Consider the following 26,552-nt stretch of genomic DNA (forward strand, 5'->3'; position numbering starts at 1 on the left):
TCCGCGTATCCTTTGTTTTATCTACGTTAATTGCTTTTCTGGTACTTTATTACGTTCAGTTAAGACAAAAACAGATATATATTTGAATGGCTGATGTAAAAATGTGTCAAGTGCGTATCAACTACACATGCATTCTAAAATATTTATATGCAAGATGTGCCTTTTTGGCACAAAAATGTGCCATTGTAATATTCACTTTTCTCAATAGTTTTTAAGACCATTTTCATGCATTATTTCAGTCCTTACTGTTTTACTGCTATACATAATACATGACACGTTTTACCTCCAGAAGACACAGTAGACACCATTTGCCAGAAGAAGGAAAACCAACGAGGTAATCAGACCTGTTTTGGTTATGATGTTCAAAGCTAGCTGGTGCTCAGTTGCCTAAAACACATATACACAATCATGGTAGAACTACACAGTGTTCTCATTTAGCAGACATAGATGAAGAACATCAATATAGTTACACCTTTAACAATCATAAATGTGGTGTATTCCAACCAACTTCGCTATTTTGATAAAAGCAAAAATGTAGTAACTTCATTATAAAGTTTTTAGTTGTTATTTCAAGTGATTAAGTTGACAAAAACACCTGATGCAGTGATAAGATAATAAAGTGTAAACCGAATAATTCATCTTTTTTGTCTTTTTTGTCGAGATTCTCATTAAATGGATACAAACTATGTAAGCTGAGAGACTCATAAAAGGATAAATACTGTGTAATGTTTGAGGCTCATAAAAGGATAAATACTGTGTAAAGTGAGAGGCTCAGGATCGAATGTGTAATGTGTAATGAGGCTTATAAAAAGATACATACTGTGTAATTTTAGAGGCTTATAAAAGGATACAGACTGTGTTATGTTAGAGGCACATAAAAGGATACATACTATGTAATCTTAGAGGCTTATAAAAGGGTACATACTGTGTACGGTGAAAGGCTCATCAGCACTGCAAAATTTGTGAGATGATCACATTTACATACGACGATGTTATCCTGTCTGTTGTATTTATGTAGCCAACAACCCTTCCTCGACCAGTACCCTTGCGCTCTTTGTTGTAATTAAAGAGAATGAATAATACTAGCACGTGAACGTACTGAAATTATTTAACTTACAAAGGCATCGATAATTTACAGATATTTAAAATGCCAAAACTGAAGACTGTTTTTTGTACTTTTGTCGTCTAAATCAAGATGTATATTTCGCATGTTCAATGATGTTTCTATATCTAAACTTATGGCATGTGTAAGTCGAAATTCAAAGTTAAAAAAGATGACACTCAAAAATTTTAAAGACCACATTCGTTAAGGCAATCTTTAAAACACGATCAGCATTGATGCCCATGCTAACAGAAGAAATAATGGAAATAAATTAGGTTCTTTGGTGAGAAGATCCACGTGTTTTCCCAAATAACGTGCATAAGCCACGGTCTTAATAACTAATTACTTGACCATTATTGAATTGGAATGGTATTTATGTGAAAAACATCATGCATACTGGCGCGATATTCGACAATATGTATTTTCATTAAGTGAAGAAGAGAAATAAAGCTTATCCAGTGCTAAAAATATAAATAACTAGTGTATTTTTGGAAAAGAATATATCTGGTAATTTCGTGTACTGTATAAAAGGGTGAAATAAGTAGATTCTCCAACGCGTATATTTGTATAAAAGAACCCAGGATAATAAGAGAGGAAAAATTCGCAAAATGAATAGAATTACGTCGAACTTTCGGTCAAAGGTGTGGCTTGGCGCGCAGTTTCATTATATCGTTTAACAATTACAGAACTGGTGAAGCCACTTGCCGTTACAAGGCGGTGTCTCACTGTTTAGTCAACAATTCGTTTATTTGTCTAAGTTGTATAATGTGTTTGTCTTTGTTTATAGATTCTGTATACAAATTTACTGAAATTTTATAAATACGCCGTTTGAATTTAGCAAAAAAAACTTATATTTGCCCTTCATAATACACGTGTGTCGAAACGTATGTAGAAAGATTGCTAAAGTGAGTAGCTAATTGTAATAAAAGCGATACTTTTCATATCAAGTTACTGATATTCAATAAAATCATGTATTGAGAGAAATACATATTTAATAACTTTATGAGAGAAAAGAATTTTGCTGTTAAAACATATATATATATCTGACCTGAATTGCTAGATTATCAGTTATGTAATTGTGATCTTTTTAATCGGATTTTTATCATCTTAAATCTGACGCTGTACCGAGTTTTAATTCGTTTTGTAATTCGGTCTAGAACCGCTGAACAAGAAGCTAAAACATCAAATTATTTTTAACATATGTAACAACCAGTTTGGTATTTTGAGAAAAAAATGTTGAAAAGATCAGATTCCATCAATGAATTACGATAGCAAAATTGTGCATTTCATGAAAATAAAAGGGAACATTCTTCAGGTAGCAATTTATCTAATCAGAGCTAGAAATATCATAAACGCCCCTAATTTGTTTGCATATAACAACAGACTTTACCTAAAATTTACCAAACATTGCATGCAAAATATTGTAAATTTGTACTTTCATACCCTTTTCCCTTTTCCCAGAACGTACAAACTGGGTTCTCGAGAGCATTCTGAGAAATATACAAGACACTTTACTCGTTATACAATCAATTTACATATAAGAACGCAATTTGATAAAAACATGCTTAAAGTTGCTAAAACATTTAAGACAATTTGATATAATATACATAAATGAATTTTGTGTATCTATTTCCTTGTACATTTGTATATTTAAATCAGATAATTGTTCAGGCCAACCAGGACAATATATAGAGATTTATCAATATAAGCATACGCCGTATATTACATGTGTTTTATCGGTTAAGAAAGGGAAATAACTTACATTAAACGTCTGAAGAGTTATCTCCACCGGATGTCTCATTTTACCCACTACTTTTGGATAGTAAGTGAAAGACATTACTGGCGAATTTAACTGCTGTTGTAAATCCCTGTATGAAATGGATAAACAAATGTGGAACTTTACGCTATTTTATCCTTTCCTATAGTTAAAATTACATACAATAGTTATATCAAATACATTTTATCACAGATAAAACTCCAAAATTGCAAGTCTCCGAAATTATTTCCAAAACTTTAATATACAACTTGATGCGAGCTAATGAATATTACTGTATTGGCTATATACAGATTAACCAGTTTTGTTATTTATACAAAACATATATACAATTATATATTGGTTGAAATCTATCTAAAATATATTCAATTTGACTAGATATATAAACTGGCTGTATATGTTGAGCTGCAGTCAGATGTACACTTGTTGATTTTTCCAAATAGACCCCTAACATATTTATGAATTAAAAATACAAGAGCCGTGCCATGAGAAAACCAACATAGTGGGTTTGCGACCAGCATGGATCCAGACCAGCCTGCGCATCCGCGCAGTCTGGTCAGGATCCATGCTGTTCGCTAACAGTTTCTCCAATTCCAATAGGCTTTAAAAGCGAACAGCATGGATCCTGACCAGACTGCGCGGATGCGCAGGCTGGTCTGGATCCATGCTGGTCGCAAACTCACTATGTTGGTTTTCCAATGGCACGGCTCACAACATGTGTAACGCAGTTTCCCGAATGCTTAGTTGCAAATAGTTCAATTTATTAATCACATGTGAAAAATACAATTAAATATTAACAACCAAAACAAAGGAGCAACACTTCGTAGCAAGACCCCCATACTCCCACCCCCGTAAAGATAACAAAATACTACCGTTATATATAATTTTTGTACTATACTTACTTCTGTAATTTCTGATAACTCTTTAGTCAGTGTTATTCAATTCCAAGGACATGGTCTATCTATGAGAAAAAGTGCGACGGACGTGATGGCTGATGGCCAGACATTCAGGTAAAAACAGTTTAAAGTTAATTTTTCTGATTTAGAAAAAAAAACACGTCCTTGTCCTTTGTTAGACTTTCAAATTATTCTTTTAGTTACAGACCCTTGTGTGTGTGGCATTCCGGTATGAATCATTCTATCAATTTCTGTAAATACAAAAAATGAGAATAAAAACTGATTTCAAACCGGTAAAATTCCACACGCTATGTGTATAATGTGTATACCTTTCAGGGCCGGTTGTTGACGGAAGAATCTGTGAAACATTTCTGTATATAACTCCGCTAAATGAGCTGGTATTTCTTTCTATAAAAAAAGACATTAGAATTTACTATTTCCAAAAAATAAAATGAGCCGTGCCATGAGAAAACCAACATAGTGGGTTTGTGACCAGCATGGATCCAGACCAGCCTGCGCATCCGCGCAGTCTGGTCAGGCTCCATGCTGTTCGCTTTTAAAGCCTATTGGAATTGGAGAAACTGTTAGCGAACAGCATGGAGCCTGACCAGACTGCGCGAATGCGCAGGCTGGTCTGGATCCATGCTGGTCGCAAACCCACTATGTTGGTTTTCTCGTGGCACGGCTCAAATGAAACTATACTTACGTTTAACCCTTAAATTCTATATATTAGTATAAACAAAGATCAGTATACACTATAAATGAAGATCTGTTTGGAAAAAATAAAGCATGTAGCGGATATGGAAAACGAAACGCGTTTCTTTATGGATTCATTATATACGCCATTTATCAGAAATATAGGTGGACTCGAAATTAACGAAGCACAACTGATACATATCTTAAATCAATTAAAAGGAAATTTGTTTCATTACCTGTCTCTTTCGATATTGTAACAGAAAAATGATTAAGGGGACGCATACTTTGAAATTAGAAAAAAGTGGGTGGGGTATGATAAAATTTCCCTGCAAAAAAGTACAAGGTTTTGGTACATGAAATGGATACTGTTTCAACTGTTATAAGTACACAAAGGATTGCTCACTAAAATAAAAATGAGAAAACTGAAACAAGAAAGTTATTGTTGAATTACATAAGACTTACTGTGTACATTCAAAGTCAACAATTAAGACTTTTTGGTGCGAAAATAATAGTGCTTCACCTTGTCCAAACATTTATCAATGTCCTACAGATTCTAATATAAAGAAAGAATGTGAAATATGGTCACTGTCTTGCTTTTCATTTCGCATATGTAAGCTAAAATACATTATTTAGTTTGTTTACTAAGTAGTGCATAAGAAAAGATACGGTGGTCAAGGAATGCCACATTCCAAAACTAAAAGAGTATATTCCCCTTAATACATTAAACATTTATCGTTACAGAAGTCTAGTGGCTTACAATAAGGGCCTAGAAATGTTGCCATTATTAATTTCTAACTTGGTATTCATGAACTACAATGAACTTAAATATCAAAACACATTCAACTAACTTTTGAAAATGTATTGTGTTAAAAATCACTAAAATAAGGTATGAAATTTGGTTGGGAGGTCCAATCAATGTGTATATGTGCAAAAGTAACATTCTAATCTTGTTCACAAAAGTTACTAATACACAGCAGGCATGTCAATGATCAAAACTGGACGAATATACAGTTATCCTCACTTTAATGTCATTTATAATTTGTCCTTGAATTCTCCACCATACTTTTCATAATTCTGTTTGCACGAGTTGCACGAGAATGCTGTCATTCACGTAAAAAATGGGGTCAAATAAGTTGTAAATGCAATATCATCTAAACGTAATTAATGGATTATGCAGTTCAAGATAAACTTTATCTCATAACGTAACGAACATGTATAATGTTGTCACAACAACTTTACTTACACTGATTTAAGTTGCAGTCGATTTATAAGTGATTTTATTGATTTGTTATTGTTGTCAAAAAGTATAACGGAAGTGCCTCACAACTGAAGCGGAAACCAGTTTGATGCGCAAAGTAGTCCAATGTAAGTAATATTTTTTGACAAATGTCCACAGATATTAATAATTTTCTAATATTAAAGACGAATATCTGAATAGGATTCATTATTTGATAAGAAATTATAATCATCGACATGTTTTTTTGAAAATCGTACACGTGCTGACACCTAAGTTGTCTCCCGTTGTTTATTAGAGTTACCTTTCGTCCGGCGCAATAATACATTTGCAGTGAATCGCCGAGAAGTCGTGGGAAAATTAAAAACAATGTAAATAAACTAAAATTAACCACCTTTTCAAGATGAATTTCAAGTGATCGTCATTATGCATTTAACCCGCCTGACCTGTGTAGCATCTTAGATATCTGTTCTAAGGTATTCATTGTGTAGAATGTCATGTTATGCCCTTGCAATGCTAATCCCACTCTGATTTTTTTGTTTACATTTTTATCAATGAGAAATATGGCGTCCATCCCGAGCTGAAATGACGTGGCGTTAAATTTTTACATGTTTGAGCAAACCTGGTGTGTTAGAAAGAAAATCTCATCCCTTCAACATTATTTGGAACACTGTTATTGTAAAAAACCTGTTTTTTCCTTATACAAAAGCTTAATATTTTGTGTTGAATGTACTTTCACAAAGACCTCTGTTTTCCTATTACATTCATAGTACCACATCCTTATCCACAAAATACTGAATATTACAGGTGTCCATCAGTATTATATCAGTTTAGGAATACGTTTTTTATTTTCCCACCATCGATTTCTTGAATATGCACCCCTTCCGCATTTCTGTATGAACTGTGAATGTAGCAATATGCGTCCCCTTAACATGTGCAAGTAAAGGGCTTATCTCCCTTGTTGGTGTATCTACACCTGTACATCTTTGCAGTTTGTTAAAATGGCTAGCATCCTGTATCAACCGGAGTAAAGTCGAAATAACATGTCAGTGTTTAATGCGTAAATGCCTTCAATAAATATAGCAATACCCAGATATCATTGAGTAATAAGGACACTACTTTCCTGTTTAATTGTGTTATTTTATGCTGATGGCACTGTTATAATAACTGAAAATGCTAATACTCTTCAAAGCTCTCTTAACGACTTTGTCGAGTACTGTTAAACTTGGAATTTAATAATAAATAAGGAAAAAACTAAAGTCATGATTTTTGGATCAAGAGTAGATAGAAATTTTTCTTTTTAAATTGAAGATACAACACTGGATATTGTCAATACATACAAATATCTAGGAGTATACTATGCAAAATCTGGAAGTTTCCTAACTGCAAGAAAACATCTTGCACATCAAGCGAGGAAAGCAATGCATCTTCTTTATGCAAGAATCAATAACCTGAATTTACCACTAGATTTAATCTTAAAAGTCTTTGATAACACAATTTTGCCAATACTTACATACTCATCTGAAATATGGGGTTATGAAAGTACTATTATATTAGAAAGAATACATACCGGATACTTAAGAAAAAAAATAATCTAAGAAAAAGCACACCATTGTATATGCTTTATGCTGAACTAGGAAGATATCCATTAGAAATAACTATAAAGTGCAGAATGATTGCATTATGGAATAGGTCAAATACAGGCAAACAAGATAAACTATCTTACCGTATATATAATTACATGTTAAATCGTCCAAATTTTGAATCAAAATGGATAAACTATATGAAAAAAAAACTTTTTTAGACAAACTGGCAGAATGGATATCTGGTTAAATCAGCATGAACTCCAAAATAAAAATATAAAGTACATTATAAAACATACCTTACTTGATCAAAATCTACAAAATTGGCAAGCATCTTTACAGAATTCAAAAATGGGACTAAATTTTTCAATTTATAAAGAAACAATTGAAATGGAGAAGTACATTGACATAATAGGAGTCATCCCTGCTTATTTAGTTTAGAACAGGTAACCACTTCTTTCCAAACGAAACCGGAAGGTGGACAGGTCAAGATATTAATCAAAGAACATGTCCACTGTAGAGATGTGGCGGATGAGTTTCATTATTTACTGAAGTGCCAGTATTTCCATGAACAAAGAAAACAGTTTATTAAAATATATAATTATATTAGAACAAATACACTGAAATATAAGGAATTGTTTACGTCCAGATCAATCAAAGAATTATAAAAACCTCTGCAAGTTCACAAAGATACTATTTCAGACACTTAAAAGATAAAATTTGTAAAAACAATCTGCCGCAACTGAATGAATAGTGAAAATCTTTAAAATAATAATAATGATAATTTATAAGATATATTACAAAACATTCGCTACTGCATTGTATTTACCTGCACAATTTTTTTTGTCTTTGTTTTACATTGTGTTCCTATTTTATAGAAGCATGAAATCTATATATGAGCTTTGAATACAAATGTACATTATTCTAGAAATTCTGTTCAGACTCCCCATTAAAAAGTCTTCTGTATGTATTTATAAGATATGAAAAGTCTTGTAATAAGTGTAGGTTTTCACAATAAGCATATAGTAACCCTACAACAGATTCTGTTTGGAAAATCCAAAACTATAGTCTGTTTCTCTAGATCGCGTGTGCATCAAATATGTTTGAAAAATAGGTCAAAGTATACATTTCCCCTCCTTTCCTTTCCTTGAATGAAATCCGCTTCTTAGTTCTTTTTTCTTCTTCTTCTTTTCTATACTGTATATCATATTTCAAGTCAACGTAAATTTTCTCTTTTTATACACCATGGCATATATTTCAGATATATGTAACTGTATACTCTTGTGTCACTTTGTGATTTGAGTTAATAAAGGTAATGTTGTTGTTGTTGTTGTTTACTGTGTGCTTTTACATGTACAAATCATTTGATACATATTCTATTGTTCTGATAATTAGCTAACTTGTAAGTACCTAGTTTTTCATACTGTTAACTTGATTACAATTTAAGGGGACGCAGACTTTGAAATTAGAAGGAAGTGGGTGGGGTATGATGAAATTTACCAGCAAAAAAGTACAAAGTTGTGTGTACATGAAATGGATACTGTTTCAACTGTTACAAGTACACAAAGGATTGCTCACTAAAATAAAAACAAGAGCACCGCCAAGCGGGGCAATATACGCCCGAAGGGTTACACCAGAGGATGGGAGCAAAATTTAAAGAACTTGACTGTTGAAGTCCAAAGGACAGGAACAACAAAAAGAAAAAAAATCCAAAGGAAAATTCTTACCAGGTAAAGTTATGTCAAAATACATCTAAAAATTGGGTGTACCATCCATGTTGTACCACAGAAAAGTGGTCTCGGTTTTTCCCTACGGCAAATAATAAAAAAGTTTCAAAATAAGCTATTTATAGTAACAAAAAAAAAAGCAAGTAATACAAAAGAATTATTGTTAGAGAACAAAAAAGGGATCTGTCAAATAAAAACAAGGGCACTGCAATGCAGAGCAATATACACAAAGCAAAATCATATATGACCTTTGACCCCTTAATGTGACCTTGATCTTGAAGTGAGTCATCCAAAACATGCGCTCTGCATGTCGCCTCAGTGTGGTGAACATTTGTGCCAAGTTTCTTTGAAATCCTTCAAGCAGTTCAAGAGTTACAGAGCGGACACAGCAAAGTCATATATGACCTTTCACTCCTAAGTGTGACCTTGACCTTGAAGCTAGTCATCCGAAACAAGCGCTCTGCACGTCGTCTCAGTGTGGTGAACATTTGTGCCAAGTTTCTTTAAAATCCTTCAAGCAGTTCAAGAGTTACAGAGCGCACACAGCAAAGTCATATATGACCTTTCACTCCTAAGTGTGACTTTGACCTTTAAGCTAGTAATCCGAAACAAGCGCTCTGCAAGTCGTCTCAGTGTGATGAACATTTGTGCCAAGTTTCTTTGAAATCCTTCAAGCAGTTCAAGAGTTACAGAGCGGACACGAAACACACTCATATGACCTTTGACCCCTAAGAGTGACATTGACCTTGAAGCTAGTCATCCGAAGCACGTCGTCTCCGTGTGGTGAACATTTGTGTTAAGTTTCTTTGAAATCCTTCAAGGGGTTCAAGAGTTACAGAGCGGACACGAAATTGCTAACGGACGGACAGACGGACACCGGCGTCATAACATAATACGTTCCTTCGGGCGTATAATGAGAAAAACTGAAAGAAAGTTATTGTTGAATTACATACGACTTATTGTGTACATTCAAAGTCAACAATTAATATTTTTTGTGCGAAAATAATAGTGTTTTATCTTGTCCAAACATATATCAATATCCTACAGATTCTAATTTAAAGGGAAAAAAGTGAAATAAGTTCACTGTTTTTATTTTCATTTTGCATATGTAAGCTAAAACACGTTATTTAGTTTGTTTACAAAGTAGTGCATATGAAAAGATATGATGGTCAAGGAATGCCACATTCTAAAACTAAAAGAGTATATTCCCCTTAATACATTAAACATTTATCGTTACAGAAGTCGAGTGGCTTACAATAAGGGCCTAGAAATGGTTCCATTATTAATTTTCAACTTGGCATTCATGAATTACAATGCAATTGATTATCAAAACACATTCAACAAACTTTTGAAAATGTATTGTCTTAAAAATCCCTAAAGTAAGGTATGAAATTTGGTTCAGAGGTCCAATCAATGTGTATATGTGCAAAAGTAACATTCTAATCTTATTTACAAAACTTACTAATACACAGCAGGAATGTCAATGATCAAAACTGGACGAATATACAGTTATCCTCACTTTAATTTCATTTATAATTTATCCTTGAATTCTCCACCATACTTTTCATAACTCTGTTAAGTTGCACGAGACAACAGCATTCACGTAAAAACGGGGTCAGACAAGTTGTAAATGCAATATCATCTAAACGTAATTAATTGATTATGCAGTTCAAGAAAAACTTATTTCAACGTAATGATCATGTATAATGTTGTAACTTACACTGGTCTAAGTAGCAGTCGGTTTATAAGTGACTTTATTGATTCATTTTGTGTTTTTGTTATTGTTGTCAAAAAGTATAACGGAAGTGCCTCAAAACTGAAGCGGAAATGAATTTGATGCGCAAAGTAGTCCACTGTAAGTAATATTTTTGATAAATGACCATTAATAATTTTCCGATATTAAAGACGAATATCTTAATAGGATTCGTTATTTGATAAGAAATTATAATCATCGACATGTTTTGTTTTTTTAAATCATACACGTGCTGACACCTAAGTTGTCTCCCGTTGTTTATTAGAGTTACCGTTCGTCCGGCGCAGAAATACTTTTTGCAGTGAATCGCCGAGAAGTCGTGGGAAAATTAAAAACCATGTAAATAAACTAAAATTTACCACCTTTTCAAGATCAATTTCAAGTGATCGACGTTATGCATTTAACGCACCAGACCTGTGTAGCATCTTAGATATCTGTTCTAAGGTATTCATTGTGTAGAATGTCATGTTATGCCCTTGCAATGCTAATCCCACTCTGATTATTTTGTTTACATTTTTTATCAATGAGAAAGATGGCGTCCATCCCGAGTTGAAATGACGTGGCTTTAAATTTTTACATGTTTAAGCAAACCTGGTGCGTTAGAAAGAAAATATCATCCTTTCAACATTATTTGTAACACTGGTATTGTGAAAAACCTGTTTTTTTTTTTCATTATACAAAAGCTTAATATTTTGTGTTGAATGTATATTCACAAAGACCTCTGCGTCCCCTTGGAGCAAGAAAGTATCCAAAAATTTGTCTCATTTTTTGCTTTATTGAGGGTTGTTCCAAAATTATCCTTGACTATCAAGAATAATGAAAAGATTATATGATAACAACACGTATGGAAAGTAGCATATAGTAATACTATAACCTACCATTGTCGCAGCCGAGGAAAATGTTACTACGCGTCTGTTCTATCCAGTCAGGCGATTTTTCATTGCGTCGGCTCGGAAAATTAGTCCCATTCTCACATACAGTAATCGGTTCTCTCTTGATATCTGCCATATTTAAAAGGTAAGCGGTACTTTTTATCAGTTTGTTTCCTAGATTCTTTCTGTTCAGTTAAGCGGAATTCGTTTCAGTAATACTACGTAAATAAAATTATAAAATGTAAAACAATATCAGAAAATGACCTCTATATATATATTATATGACAAGCCATATCTATACTGAAAACACTATCTTTCTGATATTTTCAAACAGATAATCTGCACATACACAAATTAGGTTTCACAACTTCAACAGTGTCTCTTTCAGTTAATGCGTTCTCCAAAAACCGATCAACATTGTTAAGCATTGCATCGGCGCCAATTCCGGTCTGAAAAATATGAATGCCATCATATTCAGAGTGTTTGGACCAATGCTCAGTGTAATAACGTGAAGCCCTGACCCTAAACTAGATAGTAAATGCCATTGTACAAGTTATACCCTACCTTATGTATGCTATAAGAACCATGCTCATTAACATGAAAGTTTACTAGCTCATTTAAATCGGCAAATAGCTGCTATGCATATCGAAAAATAAATCAAATATCTTCCATCATGCAAAAGTAATATTTTCTCAATGTTTCTTATCGCAGAGACACGCTACGTATTTAATGTTTCCGTCAACGTTATAGAAAAACTTGCATAAACTAATTAATTAAACAATTGTCTGTTTAAATCTATTTTATCATTTAAGAACTTCATCGTCAAACGCTACAAATGTAGAACGATCTCCTCCTTAAAGTAACTAGGAAAACAATTATGAATTTATCATTATCATAAAAATATAAAATACCTTACCTCATAAATCATTGTTCTCCATGTAGTTGTTGTGCTTTCCCCAATTATATTGCTCGTCGTTTCCATGAAGAACTAAAAAATAAAACAATAATGCATTTTGTCCAATACCATTACAGCCCCACTTTATATGGTCATTGATGCGAAGATAAATGCTGAGGCAACATGCACACATACGTGTCAAAGTTCATACAAAAATATTCATGATCGATTTGAAACAATTCTAGACAGTTATTTGATATGAAAGCAGTTCTTATGTCACGGACAGCAAGGTCACGCCCAAAGTAGGGTTAAAACAATTACCATCTCCTGGTTGAAGGACCGGCATTATTTCGAAGCATTACGACCTCCTGGTAGGACGACGTACGCGTACTTGAAATATTTAGCATACCTTTATCTATTGTTGCTGGGACAACCAGGACCATGCGATGACCCGTACCAGACAATCCGGACCATATTAGGGACAACCCGGAGACCTGGGCCATGTTTCTTAAAGTGCTATACTACTGGTTATTTTACTAAATATACCAGAGGTTTGCAAACGTTCCCTACTTCTCTGGATCTGGATTTCGACGAACCTCTGATTGATGAGAATGATAAAACTCAAAAGTCAAAGTGTATTCGTCAAATGAATGTTTATGCTAAAATATCTGTATCTTGGGAGGATATGAAAATAGTAGAAATCACCTCGAGTGTAAAACTGACATTAAACATTCACTGAACACAATAAGCACAATAAGTGTAAATGTTGTTGTTTTTTTTTTTTTTTTTTTTTTTTTTTTTTTTCAGTTTCAAAGAATTCCATAACTTGACCAACGTCTGATTAACTATATATCTTTCAAAAATCACAAAAAAAAAGATCTCTAAATGAATTATCACCTCCTTAATATCGCAAATGCACAACATCAATTATTGAATTAAATTATGCTTAAAGACACGTTTGTCGCACATAATTGCGTTTTAGGAATTTAATTACAATTAGAGGTTCTAAAATTTCAATGAACATTTTTATTGAACGATTGTGTAGGTATTCCGCGATATGGTCCGGGTCGTTTAAAACGTTTGTCGGTAACAACAATGAAATAATGTTCATTTATGACTCTACTAGTAATTCTAAAACATCAAAATAGCATATATTTTCGAAATAGATAGGTGTCTAGCTTTTTCAAAAACGCGGTCCGGGTTGTCCAAAATGTGGCGCGAGTTGTCCCTGATATAGTCCGGGTTGTCTGGTTCGGGTTGTCCCATGGTCCAGATTGAGTTGCGTTTTTGTCCCCGATTCTTATGTATTCACTTTAAATACACTTCTGTCAACCAAAAGCACAAATTTAATGAATCATCCAGGATAACTTACATCTGTTACAGCTCTTATTTCAGCATCAGACTTTTTCTGTTCACTAGTATCGGCAATAACATTCATAATTTTAATGATAGCATTCATATCCCCTAATAAAATCGATCCGTTCTTCTCATTTTCGGAAGATGTCACATTCGCTAGAGTTTCTAGAACAGTTATCGGCTCGACTTTTACACTGTCATCGAGTACCTGGATAATGTAACAAAACAGTCATGATGTCCATGGATAGCTCACCCGAGTTACGTTGCTTACTTGAATAGCATTGGGTGAGGATTAGGAAAGTAAAATTTCTGTGACATTATTTTGAAATTGTGTCAGTGATTTTCAACAGAAATATTTCAAAAGCCTCTATTAAATAAACACGGATATTGCAATATGTGTTTGTGTGAAGACTGGGAGGGGCGGGGGGGGGGGGGTTAGTTAGACTCCGAGGGAATGTTGATATAGTATACAAAGGGGCAATATCCAACAGTTTCCATTACACATATATAGGGAAAAGTGATCACACCTTCTGGCGTCCATAGTAATTGACGAAAGTAATGTAAAATCTTCGTAAAGGGACACACAGAGCATTTGTTGGAAATCTTTTTAAAATCAGGCCAGCAGTTTCTGACGAATCAGAATAATTTCATCAATCTCGGTAGAGGATCGCCAAATGAACATATGCGTAAAATAAATCGAAAATTAGGCCTGCTGTTTCTGACAAGAAGATTTTTAAAGTTTCAAAAATAAATATACTGCGAAAAATGTACACGTCCCCTGGCGATCATGTTTCTGAAGAATATCAATAATTTGTAGAGAGTCACACAATAAACAATTGTGTGGAATTATTCCAAACATGCACCAGCAGTTTTCATACAAGATTTATTTTTTTTTTAATTTCCATTCTATACATATAAAAGCGAAAAGTTACAACATCCTCAGGTTGCCATTCTTGGAAGAGGGTTACAGAAGGACCATTTGTGTGACAAAAACTTCTTTTAAAATCGGGCCAGCAGTTTCATACAAGGAGATTTTGAAAGCATCTACTATATACAAATAGGGAAAAGCGACCACACCCTCTGGTTGCCATAATTTTATCAACCTTGGTAGAGGATTACATATGGACCTGACCTTTTGTTTGAAATTATTTCAAACTCGAACATGCGGTTTAGGAGAAGATGTCCTCTGAAGATTTTTCTACTTTTAGCTCTGGCGGCCCCTATTTGCAACCAAGCGGAACGGATTGACCAATTTGGAAACAAAACCACCCAAAGAACATCTGGTCAGTTTCATTAACTTCCACCACACGGTTTCAGAGGATATGTCGTTTGAAGAAAACTGTGGATGGACAGCGGACGGTGAGTTAGTGATCACATACTTTACCCCGAGCACTTTGTGCTCCGGTGAGTTAAAAAATCAAAATGTTTTCATATTCAACTACGACCAACAAAAAAGTGGTGATGTGTTATGCTAATGACGTAATACATCGATTTTGACAACTTGAATAGATCTGACATAAGAAAACTTAAAATGCTATCTTCAGACAACTTTTGTTTACACAGCTAGAGTTTTAAAATACCTTTTCGTAGATATCTGCAACAATAGAACTTGTACAGTTGTAAACAGGATCCAAATACGTGCCTTCTTCATCACAGTATCTCTTAGCTTCACCTAAGTGTAACAATAAAAATGGTAAAAGGCTCTCTATAAACGCTTTTATCATACAATATCTCTTAGATTCACCTTAATATAATATCATCACTATATCTCTTTGCTTTACTTTATGTAACAAACAATATTGTAACAAGCTCTCTATAAATGCCCTCTTCATTACAATATCGCTAGGCTTCACCTTTATGCAACAAACATAATTGTAAATAAATGCTTTCTTCATCAGAATATCTCTTGGAGTCTTCATTACAATACTTCTTGGCTTCACCTTAATGTAACTGACAACATTGTTAACAGCTAGTCATTTTATAAACGCCGTCACGGTTACAATATCGCTTTGCTTCACCTTAATGTAACACAGCCAGGCCCTTTATAAACACCGCCTTCGTTACAATATCGCAAAGCGTCACCCAAATGTATCCTTCAGCATTGTAATCATGCCATGCTTTTTGTATACGGGCCATATTACAATAGCTCCTGGCTTCATCCAACATCCGAAATTATTTTGTTTGTTTTGGGTTTAACGACGTTTTTCAACAATATCTCAGTCATGTAACGGTAGTTAACCTAACCAGTGTTCCTGGATTCTGTACCAGAACAAGCCTGTTCTCCGCAAGTATCTGCCAACTTCCTCACATGAATCAGAGGTGGAGGACTAACGATTTCAGACACAATGTCGTTTATCAAATAGTCACGGAGAACTCACGACCCCGCGATCCGTAGACCAACGCTCTTACCTACTGAGCTAAGCGGGCGGGTTACAACCGAAATTATAAACACGGTCTCTATGAAGACTTAGACAGAAAAACCAGTACAGTTCCGACAGACACTCTGAGTTGTTTCTTCAGCCACTACGCCAAAATCACAGTGCGCACATTAGTTAAATAATTGTAAAACACTCGTATTTCAGTATAGGGTGCTTTTCATTTTATGAAAATCGAATCACGGAAAGTATAAACAAAACCAAAATGTATTTCCCCCCAAATTGCTTCTGTGGGGAGACTATTGTCAGAGTAAATACATACATCTATCAGCCTTGCAAAGATAAAGTTCTTACCACACGACTAGGATAGACACATTTAAATAATTAATAACCGTTATGTTTTTATAACAGCAAGACCAAAATAACTTTTGAATATTGCATTCTGTCGAATGCATTGGCTAAATCTATCTAAATTTCGCAATTTAGAGGAGCTTTCGAGATAAGACAAATAACCAGTATATCCATCGGGACAAGATCGTCGTGTAAATAGTCCTTTGGCTCCACGGTCCCACGGAAGATCCATGTAATCTTTGCCTGCAGGACATTCCAAAGCATCTTCCTCTGAAACAAATTTTGGTACTATACTTCATTTACAAATTTCTCCTTATGTGACGTCATGGGGTCAAGTACGTTTGTCAAAAATAGATATATTTATACAAATTTTAAATAAATAGTATAGATTTATTGCCCATTAATTGACGGTCTGACATGTTTTTGCTCATGTACGAAGTTTTTAGAAAATTCAATAATATGGATACAATACTGATTCTCTGGTCTGTACATGTATGACAATTAAAGAGAGTTCTCCATGGTTCAGTAGTTAGAGTACTAGCTTCACAAGCCTAAGGTCATGGGTTCAAAACCCTCCAGACTCTTCACACAAAACTACTTATGACCCATGGTTGAGGATGGTTCGGGAAATGAAATATCTTCAACATCTTGCACGATCTACCAACGCCTAAAATGGCTACAACATTCGTGAACCGATCGACTTCAAAGTGTGCCGAAAAACGGAGGCTTCTGTAAATTCACAAAGCATTCATTCAGTATTACATAAAACTTAGTAAAATATGTTGCAAAATATTTTGAAATCGTAGAGCGCAACCAAGCAAAATAATAATAGGCTCGGTTTGATTAAATCTGTTCACGAAAGGGCTATGTGGTTGAATGTAAGAAAGAGAGTACACGAAGTCCACAACAGCAATGGCGTTGTCCTGTTAGAAAATTTAACTAGGTTTCTAGAAATGCTTAGCTTCGAAGGCAGACAACTGGTAAGGGCCAAAACACTTTGCTAAACCTAGATCATTGGCTACAAAGTGTTCGGTTCCATGCCCGCGACAAAGTAATCCGTTTATATAACAGGCATGTCAGTAATTCAGGGAATGTAAGACAGCGAAACTATCACCTGGCACTGTAACACTTTTTGCCAAATCTCGGCAGTGTTAGTTTTATCATATTATATTGCTTTCTTCTCATGGCAATACAAATTTACAAGACATACATACAAAAGGCGAACTAAACGTAAGAATTTCAAAAAATGCATGTGTACACAGAATATATATTGTTAGGCTACTCGTCTCGTCAGACCTTGAAATGCTACTTATTTAATTCTAAATCACATGTATAATTTGTTGTTGTCTGAGAACGCCGAGGTACCAGATTATGTTTATCATCGTACTACCCTTTATTTTACCATGACATTTATAAAACCCGGTCTCGATCAAAAGATCTAACTTCACTTTATCAAACTCCTCCGATGCTCCACCCAGATTCTTCCACAATAGCCCATAATAATTCAATATTTCGGTCAATCGTATGTTTCAATTTCAGCTCCACCTGTATTGGTTTTCTACTTCCGGTTACTTCGATAACTTCCCTGTTCCGAATTTAATCGAACAACGTGGAGCGGCTCTCCTGATGTCATTTACTGGTGACATCAGTGGAACATATTCCAAGACTATATAAACCCCGAAATTTGGTCATTTTATTTTATCAATCGTCTCCACCAAAGTTCTAGTACAGAACGCTGCAACTCTCTACTGATAAATAGATAGCTCCACTGAGCTCCAGTCACTAATATTTATGTCAAAAAGAAGGAAAACCGGAGAGGTACCCTTATCTATTTATTTATAATGGTCATCTGGAGAGCTTCCCTATAAACAGCCTATAATTTTGTAACCTGACTACCTCGGCTTCTAAAGTTACTGAAGATGTTATTCTACATTGAATCTTCTTGCTGTATTTATTTATATTAAAAATCAAATCCTGACATGAAAATAAATATGTAGACTGGATTACAACCTTGTCTCTTTGCTAGATGTTAAGCCTGGGTTGTGATCATTCTGCATTCGAACCCTAAACCTTCAACAACTGTTCCCGGACCTTAGCAGGTGTGCCGGCGAAACAATATGCAGCCAAAAGGATTGGGCCACAAGTTTTAACAACATTAAATGGTTGGCCCTTCCCAGTGGTCATACTGCGAGCAACAAAATAAGCATTGTTTTCTTTGTATTTTTGTAGCATTTGGATACACGAAAGTACGGAATATTTGATGTGGTTATAAAGAGTGACCTACATAGTGATATTTTCCTACTTTTTATCACTATATCATATTATGAAATATCGCACTTTGCCGGTAACACTTGAGTAAACAGCAGTCATTTCCTTTTCATCTGTATTCTCCTGAATATTGTTTTTACCATCAGGGTTATATATAATTTAATGTATCGACGAAATAATATCACTACAATCATTTGTCTACGTAATTTATCACTATGCGCTTAGTACTTAGTTTTGAACATTCTTTTCACTGATCCTACTTAAGCAATCCGTTTGTTAGTAACCACTCTATTTAAGCATCTAAAATGCAACTTGCTTTTCTGAAAGGCTCCGTTACTAATCCAGTCAATGACATAATCCGGTGCGCCTACCGTTTTCCATGAATCAACATTATCGCTTAAGGTAGTTTTGCACGTTTGATAAACCGGAAGTGATGGCGTAAGTCATTTATCCGGAAAACGTAAAATAAAGCCTGGATTCGGCGTACGGAAATGAAAATCATTTTATGAATTAGTCGAAACCTGTGAGTTAATTTATTGTAATGGCACTGTTGCTATATTTCTCAAGTCAAAATATGATATTAAAACATATGACAAATTAAGATATTCAAAAAAATGTCTTAAAATTAGCGTGAAATGTCCACTTCACTTTAATCAAATATCCTAAACATAAGCACATGGACCTATATATTTTATTCCACCAAATTATAGTTCATATGTTTATTTACAACTGTGAGAAGTTTCATCAAAATCTACATTGTAGAAAAAAAATATTCGCGAAAATGTTATGAAGTTATGATTTTCCCATTGGCTTCCATTATGAAATATTGCGTGAGATCTACATTTTTTAAATCAGTCTAACCACTACGTTCTCGACCACTGAAGGGCTGTTGACCTCCACGTTGTGTTGGACGGCTTGAAGCTGCAAGAGTAGCCGCTGATCGAAGCGTTTCAAGCGACTCAGGGTTAAGTCCAGATGTGTTTTTCTGTAACGTCCGAAATAGGCGTGGTTTTGAAGTGTGAAAATGACTATTCACTAATATAGCAGCATACTCGTCCTGTAAGTACTTGGTCTGGGCATGACAGATCAGAAACAACTCTTCCAAAGTCTCTTGCGTGATCTGATGACCAGGCTCAATAGTAGTCAATAATTTCGAAGGCGTCTCACTGTACCGACTGCACTTTGTCAAAATCTTCAGAATTGGCTGGTCAGATCGTTTGATCCCCTGACGGGATTCGTTAAGTTTGAGCTCCGTAGGTTTTCGATTCTAGCTAAAGAGTCCTTTAACGGGTTAAATTCTTCTTGGGTTTCCGTCAAATTTCCAGCGGCGGCTTGAGGAACGGAACTGGGTGCCATGTGACAGACTTGTGGGTGAGCAAAACCTGCAAATTCCTCCGACGGAGTTGAATTATTGCACCCTGCAGTAACACTCTGCACTTGACTAAGTCCAATTTGCGATCGAACGTGTTACGTTTTTCTCGCACTTCTGCGACAAAATTCCGAAATTCTTCTTCCATAGAAAAAAAAAATTCCTCTCCCGAAAGTGTACATATATGAGTTAGCTGGGTGTGGTTGTGTGTTTCTCTTTGGTACATGAATGTCAGCGTTATTGTGATTTACGTTGTAGTATAACTGTGATTAAGGAACGTGGCATTCCTTTTGTATTTTCATCCTTGTTCTTCTTTCCCCTTCAACCTCCTCCCACAACCCTTTCTACCCTTTACCACTTCCTCTCCCTCTATCTATATTTGGCATGAATTTAAATGTACTTGTTTGATTTTTGAAGCAACCCGTCTGTAATTTTTTTTTCGTTACAGCTGCTTTTTGTTGTGGACCTACTTTGCAAGCGCATGGATCTGAGGCTGTGCTTCCGAGAAATCTACCCTTACCTATTATCTTTGACATTAAATCCATCGAAAACAAATTCTATGTTCTTTGCTTTGATTCACAGACCATATCACACAGTTATATTCGAGATAAATAACAAATTTGAACATTTATGTAATAATTTTAAGTGTAGACGCGTATGTTATTAAAAGATTATTAGATTTGCATCAAGAAATATGCACTCGTTCTTTCGCGGAATAATATTGTGCTCATAAAGTCGCGCAATATTTACGCTACAGAACTCGTGCATATTTCTCGATACAAATCTAATAACCCTAAATACTAAATAGACTTTGTTGCGCATCATAAACACCTCGACTCCATGAACTTATTTCGATTATTAACACTTCTTTCTCGAAAATACTAGGGGCAATGAGAATGCTTAAATTCGAATTAAACGTGCACACACCTAACAGAAAATACATTGCCTATTTGAGACCAGTCTTAGAATATGGCTTTATATTCTGCAAACTATTGAACCGATCTAAGTCTCCAAAGTACGTTTTTAAGTAAAATTGATTGAATTTGTTTTATTTGACCGTAACAAAATCCAAACGTTTATTTTTGTATAAAAAAGGGATACATAAAACTCTTCCAGGTCATCTACTCGAACTGTTTCCTTTGACAGTTGATGAATTAAAACCGTATAACTTAGCGATTAGCCCCATGTTTTGAGAAAAAATCAAACAACACCAAACTAGAGCTATTACTAAACGTGATGAATGTACCCCCACACGCACTGACACAGTACACTGCAATTTGGCGCACAAAAGATTGAATAATTATGTGAACTGTATGTACATAGACTATGTATATAGTATCGTAACAAAAAACGAAGTCCCGTACCTCTGCAGTATTTTATCTAAAAGAACGCACAGCACTATGCACCACTAGGGTTGGTACTGATCACTTGTGTTAATTCTTATTAAATTATATGCTAGGGTTCGGAAAATAAGGCGCGCACAAAATTGCAAATCCAGACTGTATGTATATATTGTGTTAACAAAAAAGATATTCTCATAACTGTGCAGAACTTTTTTCTGAAAGAACCTAACATGCACCATGGACAACTAGAGTTACTACTGATCACTTGTATTACGTTTCATTAATTTGTGCCCACTACGTAAGAACCAAAAAGCGTGAACTATTTATGAAAAAAACAACCTTTTTTCTCCGAAAACAACAATATCTCCGATTTCGATCTTCGAAATACAAGTATATCAGGGCTACTAACGATTCAATGACATTTAAAATTATGTAAATGTTCGATGCTGTCGAAGAACTGAACTGCTTGACCTTGCTTTAGACGTTTTAAAAGACATTTGTTTTCACTACACTTACACATTTCATTCATAAGAAGACCATTTTTATTAAGTTTATACATTATGTAGTCGTGTTATTTCTTGATATTACATTATGTAGTCGTGTTATTTCTCGATTTTGACTGTAAAATATGGACCTACCTTGCACATAGAAGTTTACTTCGCATATATAAAGTTGCCACTTTTCTTCTGTGTTTTGGAAGTTATATCGTTTTAATTTTTCTACTTCTTGATTATATGGTCTTGTAATGTTAACTTTCTTGATTGTCGGTGTGAGAGGGTAAACCGTCACAGTGTTTGTAGAAACATTGTATTGCTGTAGAGAGTCTTCATCATCAGTTATTACATTCAAATACTGTAATATGACAAGCGCCAACCCATAATGACCTGTAGGAAATAGGACCCTATTTAAGGAACCTGTGTAAAAACCTGTATGTACAATTGATCCGGACAGTTCAAATTTACAGGTATAAAACAGGTCACAAAATACAACTTAAAAATTACTTTCGAAAGTTAAAGGTGTAAAACTGTATATGTCTGAAAATTACAGCTGTAATTGTTTCTTTGAAAAAGAAGAACTTGAACTTGAAAATGATCAGTCATCTTTGATGCATTTTGACGGGAACATTTGGCATAATTCAAAGTGACTCAAAATTCTCTAAAATATTGGAATTACAGGGAAAAAGATTACATAATCAAAGTGAATCAGTATTTACATATCTGAACATGAATATAATAAATGTTAATTTCAAAAGTGATTGTTTTTATAATTAAGATCTGATGCATAGTTTCTACATTGCTACTCTTGATTTGTTTGCAATTTATGTTCTGTAAAAGTATAAATGTATGCCATATTCTTCTTTGTTCATTAGCTCATTCTTTTGCCTTTTTGTAGTAATTCTCCATTAATTTTTAATTGAAATACTATTCATCTTTAAACGTTTTGCATCCATTCTTTCAATTCTAAAAGTACTGCCCCGCTTTCTACAACTTTAACATTTTATCAACTGTAGCAGATTGTGACACATTTGATTCGCATGTTTCGAAACGTTACATGATTTCATTTACAAATGTGTAGTGATATGTACGTATGCAGAATCAATGTTATGTTAAACCTGCAAATGTGGATTTGATATTATCAAAACTAGTGTTCTTACATAAAAAGTATTTTACAGCTGTTAAAATTCATAAAGGTAGAGTTAGTACCGTTTCGCTAAAAATAAATTTCCTATATTTGTGCATAAAAAAATACATGTTTTTGAATGATTATGCTATTCATACATAATTATGTTAAAAGTTGTTCCATAATTTTTTATTTTGCCATATGTCCAATAAAATATGTTGGTCCGTATGCATATCATTTTTAACTAGGATATCTGTCCATGAATAATCTTTAGAAAGGTAGTAATGTTACTTATATTATCGATGAATCATCAGTTGGCATAGAAGTAAAGACCATTTTACAAAGTAATGACAGCAAGTTTAAGCAAGATTTTCCCTCCGCTTTGATATATCAAATGATTCCGAGATATTTCAGATTTTGTTATCTCCCTTAAATGCAAGAAACTAAGTATTAACTTAAGGATGACTACCCGTAATAGGCCTCAATTTCACCAAAAGCGTACATACAACTTGATAATGTAAGCTTTGAAAATGCCAAACGATAGAAATAAGATGCATATTGACAAGTTATATAGTGACAGAAGTTCTCAAAAAAATCCTCTAGATTACCTTCCCTGATAATTTTGGTTTTTCATGAGTTATCTCCCCTGAAAACTAGAAAAAAATAATTTTCTCCTTTTCACTATGGGGAATTTTAGATTTCTTTTTGATATTTGTATCAGAATCATATAATGCAGCTTCCTACCGCAAAATTTTCTCGAAACTCAAGCTCAGATTCTCATAATCAAAGAAATTATATATTTCCCATAGGCATCAATGTTAACTTCAATACCGATTATCTCCCCATAAAATGATAAAATTTGAAAAATCTCTCGGTGAAACGTTTTTGATTTTGAATGTCTTTAAAGTGACCAAATTTCATTCAAATATTACCATCCAGTTACAAGATACGAAATATGGTTATTACACCATGTTATCCTTAAAGGAAAATATTACTCACCATGAGCCCATCTTTTAAAATAATCCGTTCGCCCAATGATTTCAATATACTCAACATGTGTCCGGTATGGAAGCTCAATCTGAAGCCATGGCAATAGTTCCATATCGGAAACATAACAACAGTTACATTGATCTGGATCGTCATATGTGTCACTCGGAACGAAAACGTTGCTTTTTCTGTAATCTTGACCTCGGTCTTCGAACGTTGATGAACCAGTTAGTTTAGCCTCGGCAAGTAGAGCTGGGGAAATTTTGACATCTAAAACATAATGCTAAGATATATTATTCAAATTGTTGCACTTCTAATAGATTTACCTACAAAGTAATTGAAAAATGGTTCGGGAAGACAGTTAATAACGAAATAGAGACCGTAGGAAAATATATTTCCACTGATTAAGCTAATGATACAGACTGTATTTTCTTGTTATGCCTGTAAGTTTTGAAAGATCAAGGTTTAATAATTCTACATTTTGCAATATATTATTCAAACATGCATAACTACTTTACTTGCTCTTGTAGTGAAATAGCAGTCTTTTATCAAGTATATCAACATTAGATACTTTATCATTTTATTAATTCTGACAAAAAACCAATATAATTCAGCTGCAAGTTAATTGGCGCTGTGGTATATATATATATATATATATATATACATGTATATATGTATATGATATTGTTTGTATCAGTATAAGATTGAAATAACTCATGAGTGAGTTCACATCAAATGCATTATTTCCACGAGTAAAATGTAAGATATGGTGTTCATCAGTGAAAGATATTTTGATCTTACATGTAAATCAAACACATTTCTTTTGTTTTGACTAAATGAACCCGTTTTATAGTATCTTACCAGTGGAATACATATTTGACATTTTCACTATGAAAATACCAGATATATTTCACGCTAATATTTCAATATATGTGGTTATCAGAAATTCTAAATATCAGGTTTAGGTCTCCTTTATGCCAGGTCTCCTTCTGCCGAACGTGACTGAAACCAACTACCAGTACATATCCACATTTGCCCAACTTTGTCAGCGTTTAAAAGTCACATTAAACAGAAAAATAAAAACACCAATGTATTTTTACGTTGGAAGCAGAAAAGTCAAATTTCCTCAAATTCGACTTCTCACTAAATGTAGTTCTCTCAACCAGCGCTTCTTTATAGAAACCATCTCTGTCCCATATGGGCAAATTGACTCAACTTTCATTTCTTTTTCGAATATAGAGTATACAAAGTAAATTGTTATGCTAATCTATTCAACCTACATAATTATGAGTTTGACCTTATATAGTGTTATTTGGAAACCTAACTATTTCTGACCAGGAAAAAGGTATAATATTCATTAATGTTCAGAACTGCATTTTGTTTCATTTTTCTTCTCTGTTCTTCCACTTTTGTACGCATTTGTACTTTTTGTGACATTAGCTTGTTGTTGTATTTGTACACATCTATATTACGTACTCTTTGGATTAAATATGTTTAAACTAAACTAAATATTATACAATTTTAGAATCGTTAAAGGAGTATGCTCGTGCTTGTAGGAGATTATTTTTCTCAATAGCGGGCATATACATGTTTTACACAAAAAATATTTTCAGAACCATAATACTGACAAAATCCAAGTGAGAGTTATGGTACTTGATCTACGTACTCATTTAAAGATGTTTAACAAGTGTGCAATGCTTCAAAGCTATAGCTCGTATACTTTTCAATACAAAATGGACCTAAACAGACCTCTAAATCAACGCCAAAACGGAAGATTCAAATGAGAATATCTTATGGATGTTGTAAAAGAAATCAGACGAACTAATTACGCAATGGATATTACTATAATATTATCTTTAATCAACAAACAACGATTGTACAAGATTATGAAACTGAAGTATAATCACCAGAGTCCACTCAAGGAAACTAATATATATTTTTTTTGCAACAGTTTCTGCTGTCTCATTTAGATTAGGAATAACATTTATGGCGGGATATAGAAACTAAAATGATATACTCACATCGTTCCGCGGATACGGTGGCTGAAATTTTAAGAAAAGAAAACGAATGTTCTTTTATCTACGTTGTTAACACATGCTGATGTCAACAGCTTATATAAATAAGTATTGAAAAACTACAATTTTAAACAAATTAAACAAATATATTAAAATCATTTACAGGCAGCTATAAGTAAAGGACAATCAAATGGAAATATTTAGATGCTATAGAAATGGATAACAATATTTCAAGTAGATAAGCAATTGTTATTCTGTTTACGGAGAATAAACAGCATATTACTAGACTGTATTAATCTCGGACGACATGCTTTTCACATACATTTCTTTCAGATA

The 26,552-nt window shown here is 34.0% G+C and overlaps 1 protein-coding gene across 1 annotated transcript in view; it reads right to left on the reverse strand.

Annotated features, from left to right (window-relative positions):
• The window catches only part of LOC123534457 (adhesion G protein-coupled receptor L3-like), a 50,693-nt gene extending 24,359 nt beyond the window's left edge, over positions 1-26,334 (reverse strand). Inside the window, exons 1-14 of the mRNA XM_045316722.2 lie at positions 26,223-26,334; positions 24,214-24,471; positions 22,233-22,478; positions 16,777-16,884; positions 15,469-15,560; positions 13,905-14,096; positions 12,554-12,625; positions 11,987-12,086; positions 11,644-11,766; positions 4,102-4,180; positions 2,865-2,970; positions 2,546-2,592; positions 926-1,052; positions 284-387 (exon numbers count right to left, since the gene is read on the reverse strand). Coding sequence (XP_045172657.2) covers positions 284-387; positions 926-1,052; positions 2,546-2,592; positions 2,865-2,970; positions 4,102-4,180; positions 11,644-11,766; positions 11,987-12,086; positions 12,554-12,625; positions 13,905-14,096; positions 15,469-15,560; positions 16,777-16,884; positions 22,233-22,478; positions 24,214-24,316 — 1,499 coding nt within the window. The 5' untranslated portion in view covers positions 24,317-24,471; positions 26,223-26,334. The remainder of the gene's footprint in view (positions 1-283; positions 388-925; positions 1,053-2,545; positions 2,593-2,864; positions 2,971-4,101; positions 4,181-11,643; positions 11,767-11,986; positions 12,087-12,553; positions 12,626-13,904; positions 14,097-15,468; positions 15,561-16,776; positions 16,885-22,232; positions 22,479-24,213; positions 24,472-26,222) is intronic.
• Positions 26,335-26,552: the final 218 nt, after the last annotated feature.

The sequence above is a fragment of the Mercenaria mercenaria genome, chromosome 12 (assembly GCF_021730395.1).
Source record: "Mercenaria mercenaria strain notata chromosome 12, MADL_Memer_1, whole genome shotgun sequence".
Classification (NCBI taxonomy): domain Eukaryota; kingdom Metazoa; phylum Mollusca; class Bivalvia; order Venerida; family Veneridae; genus Mercenaria; species Mercenaria mercenaria.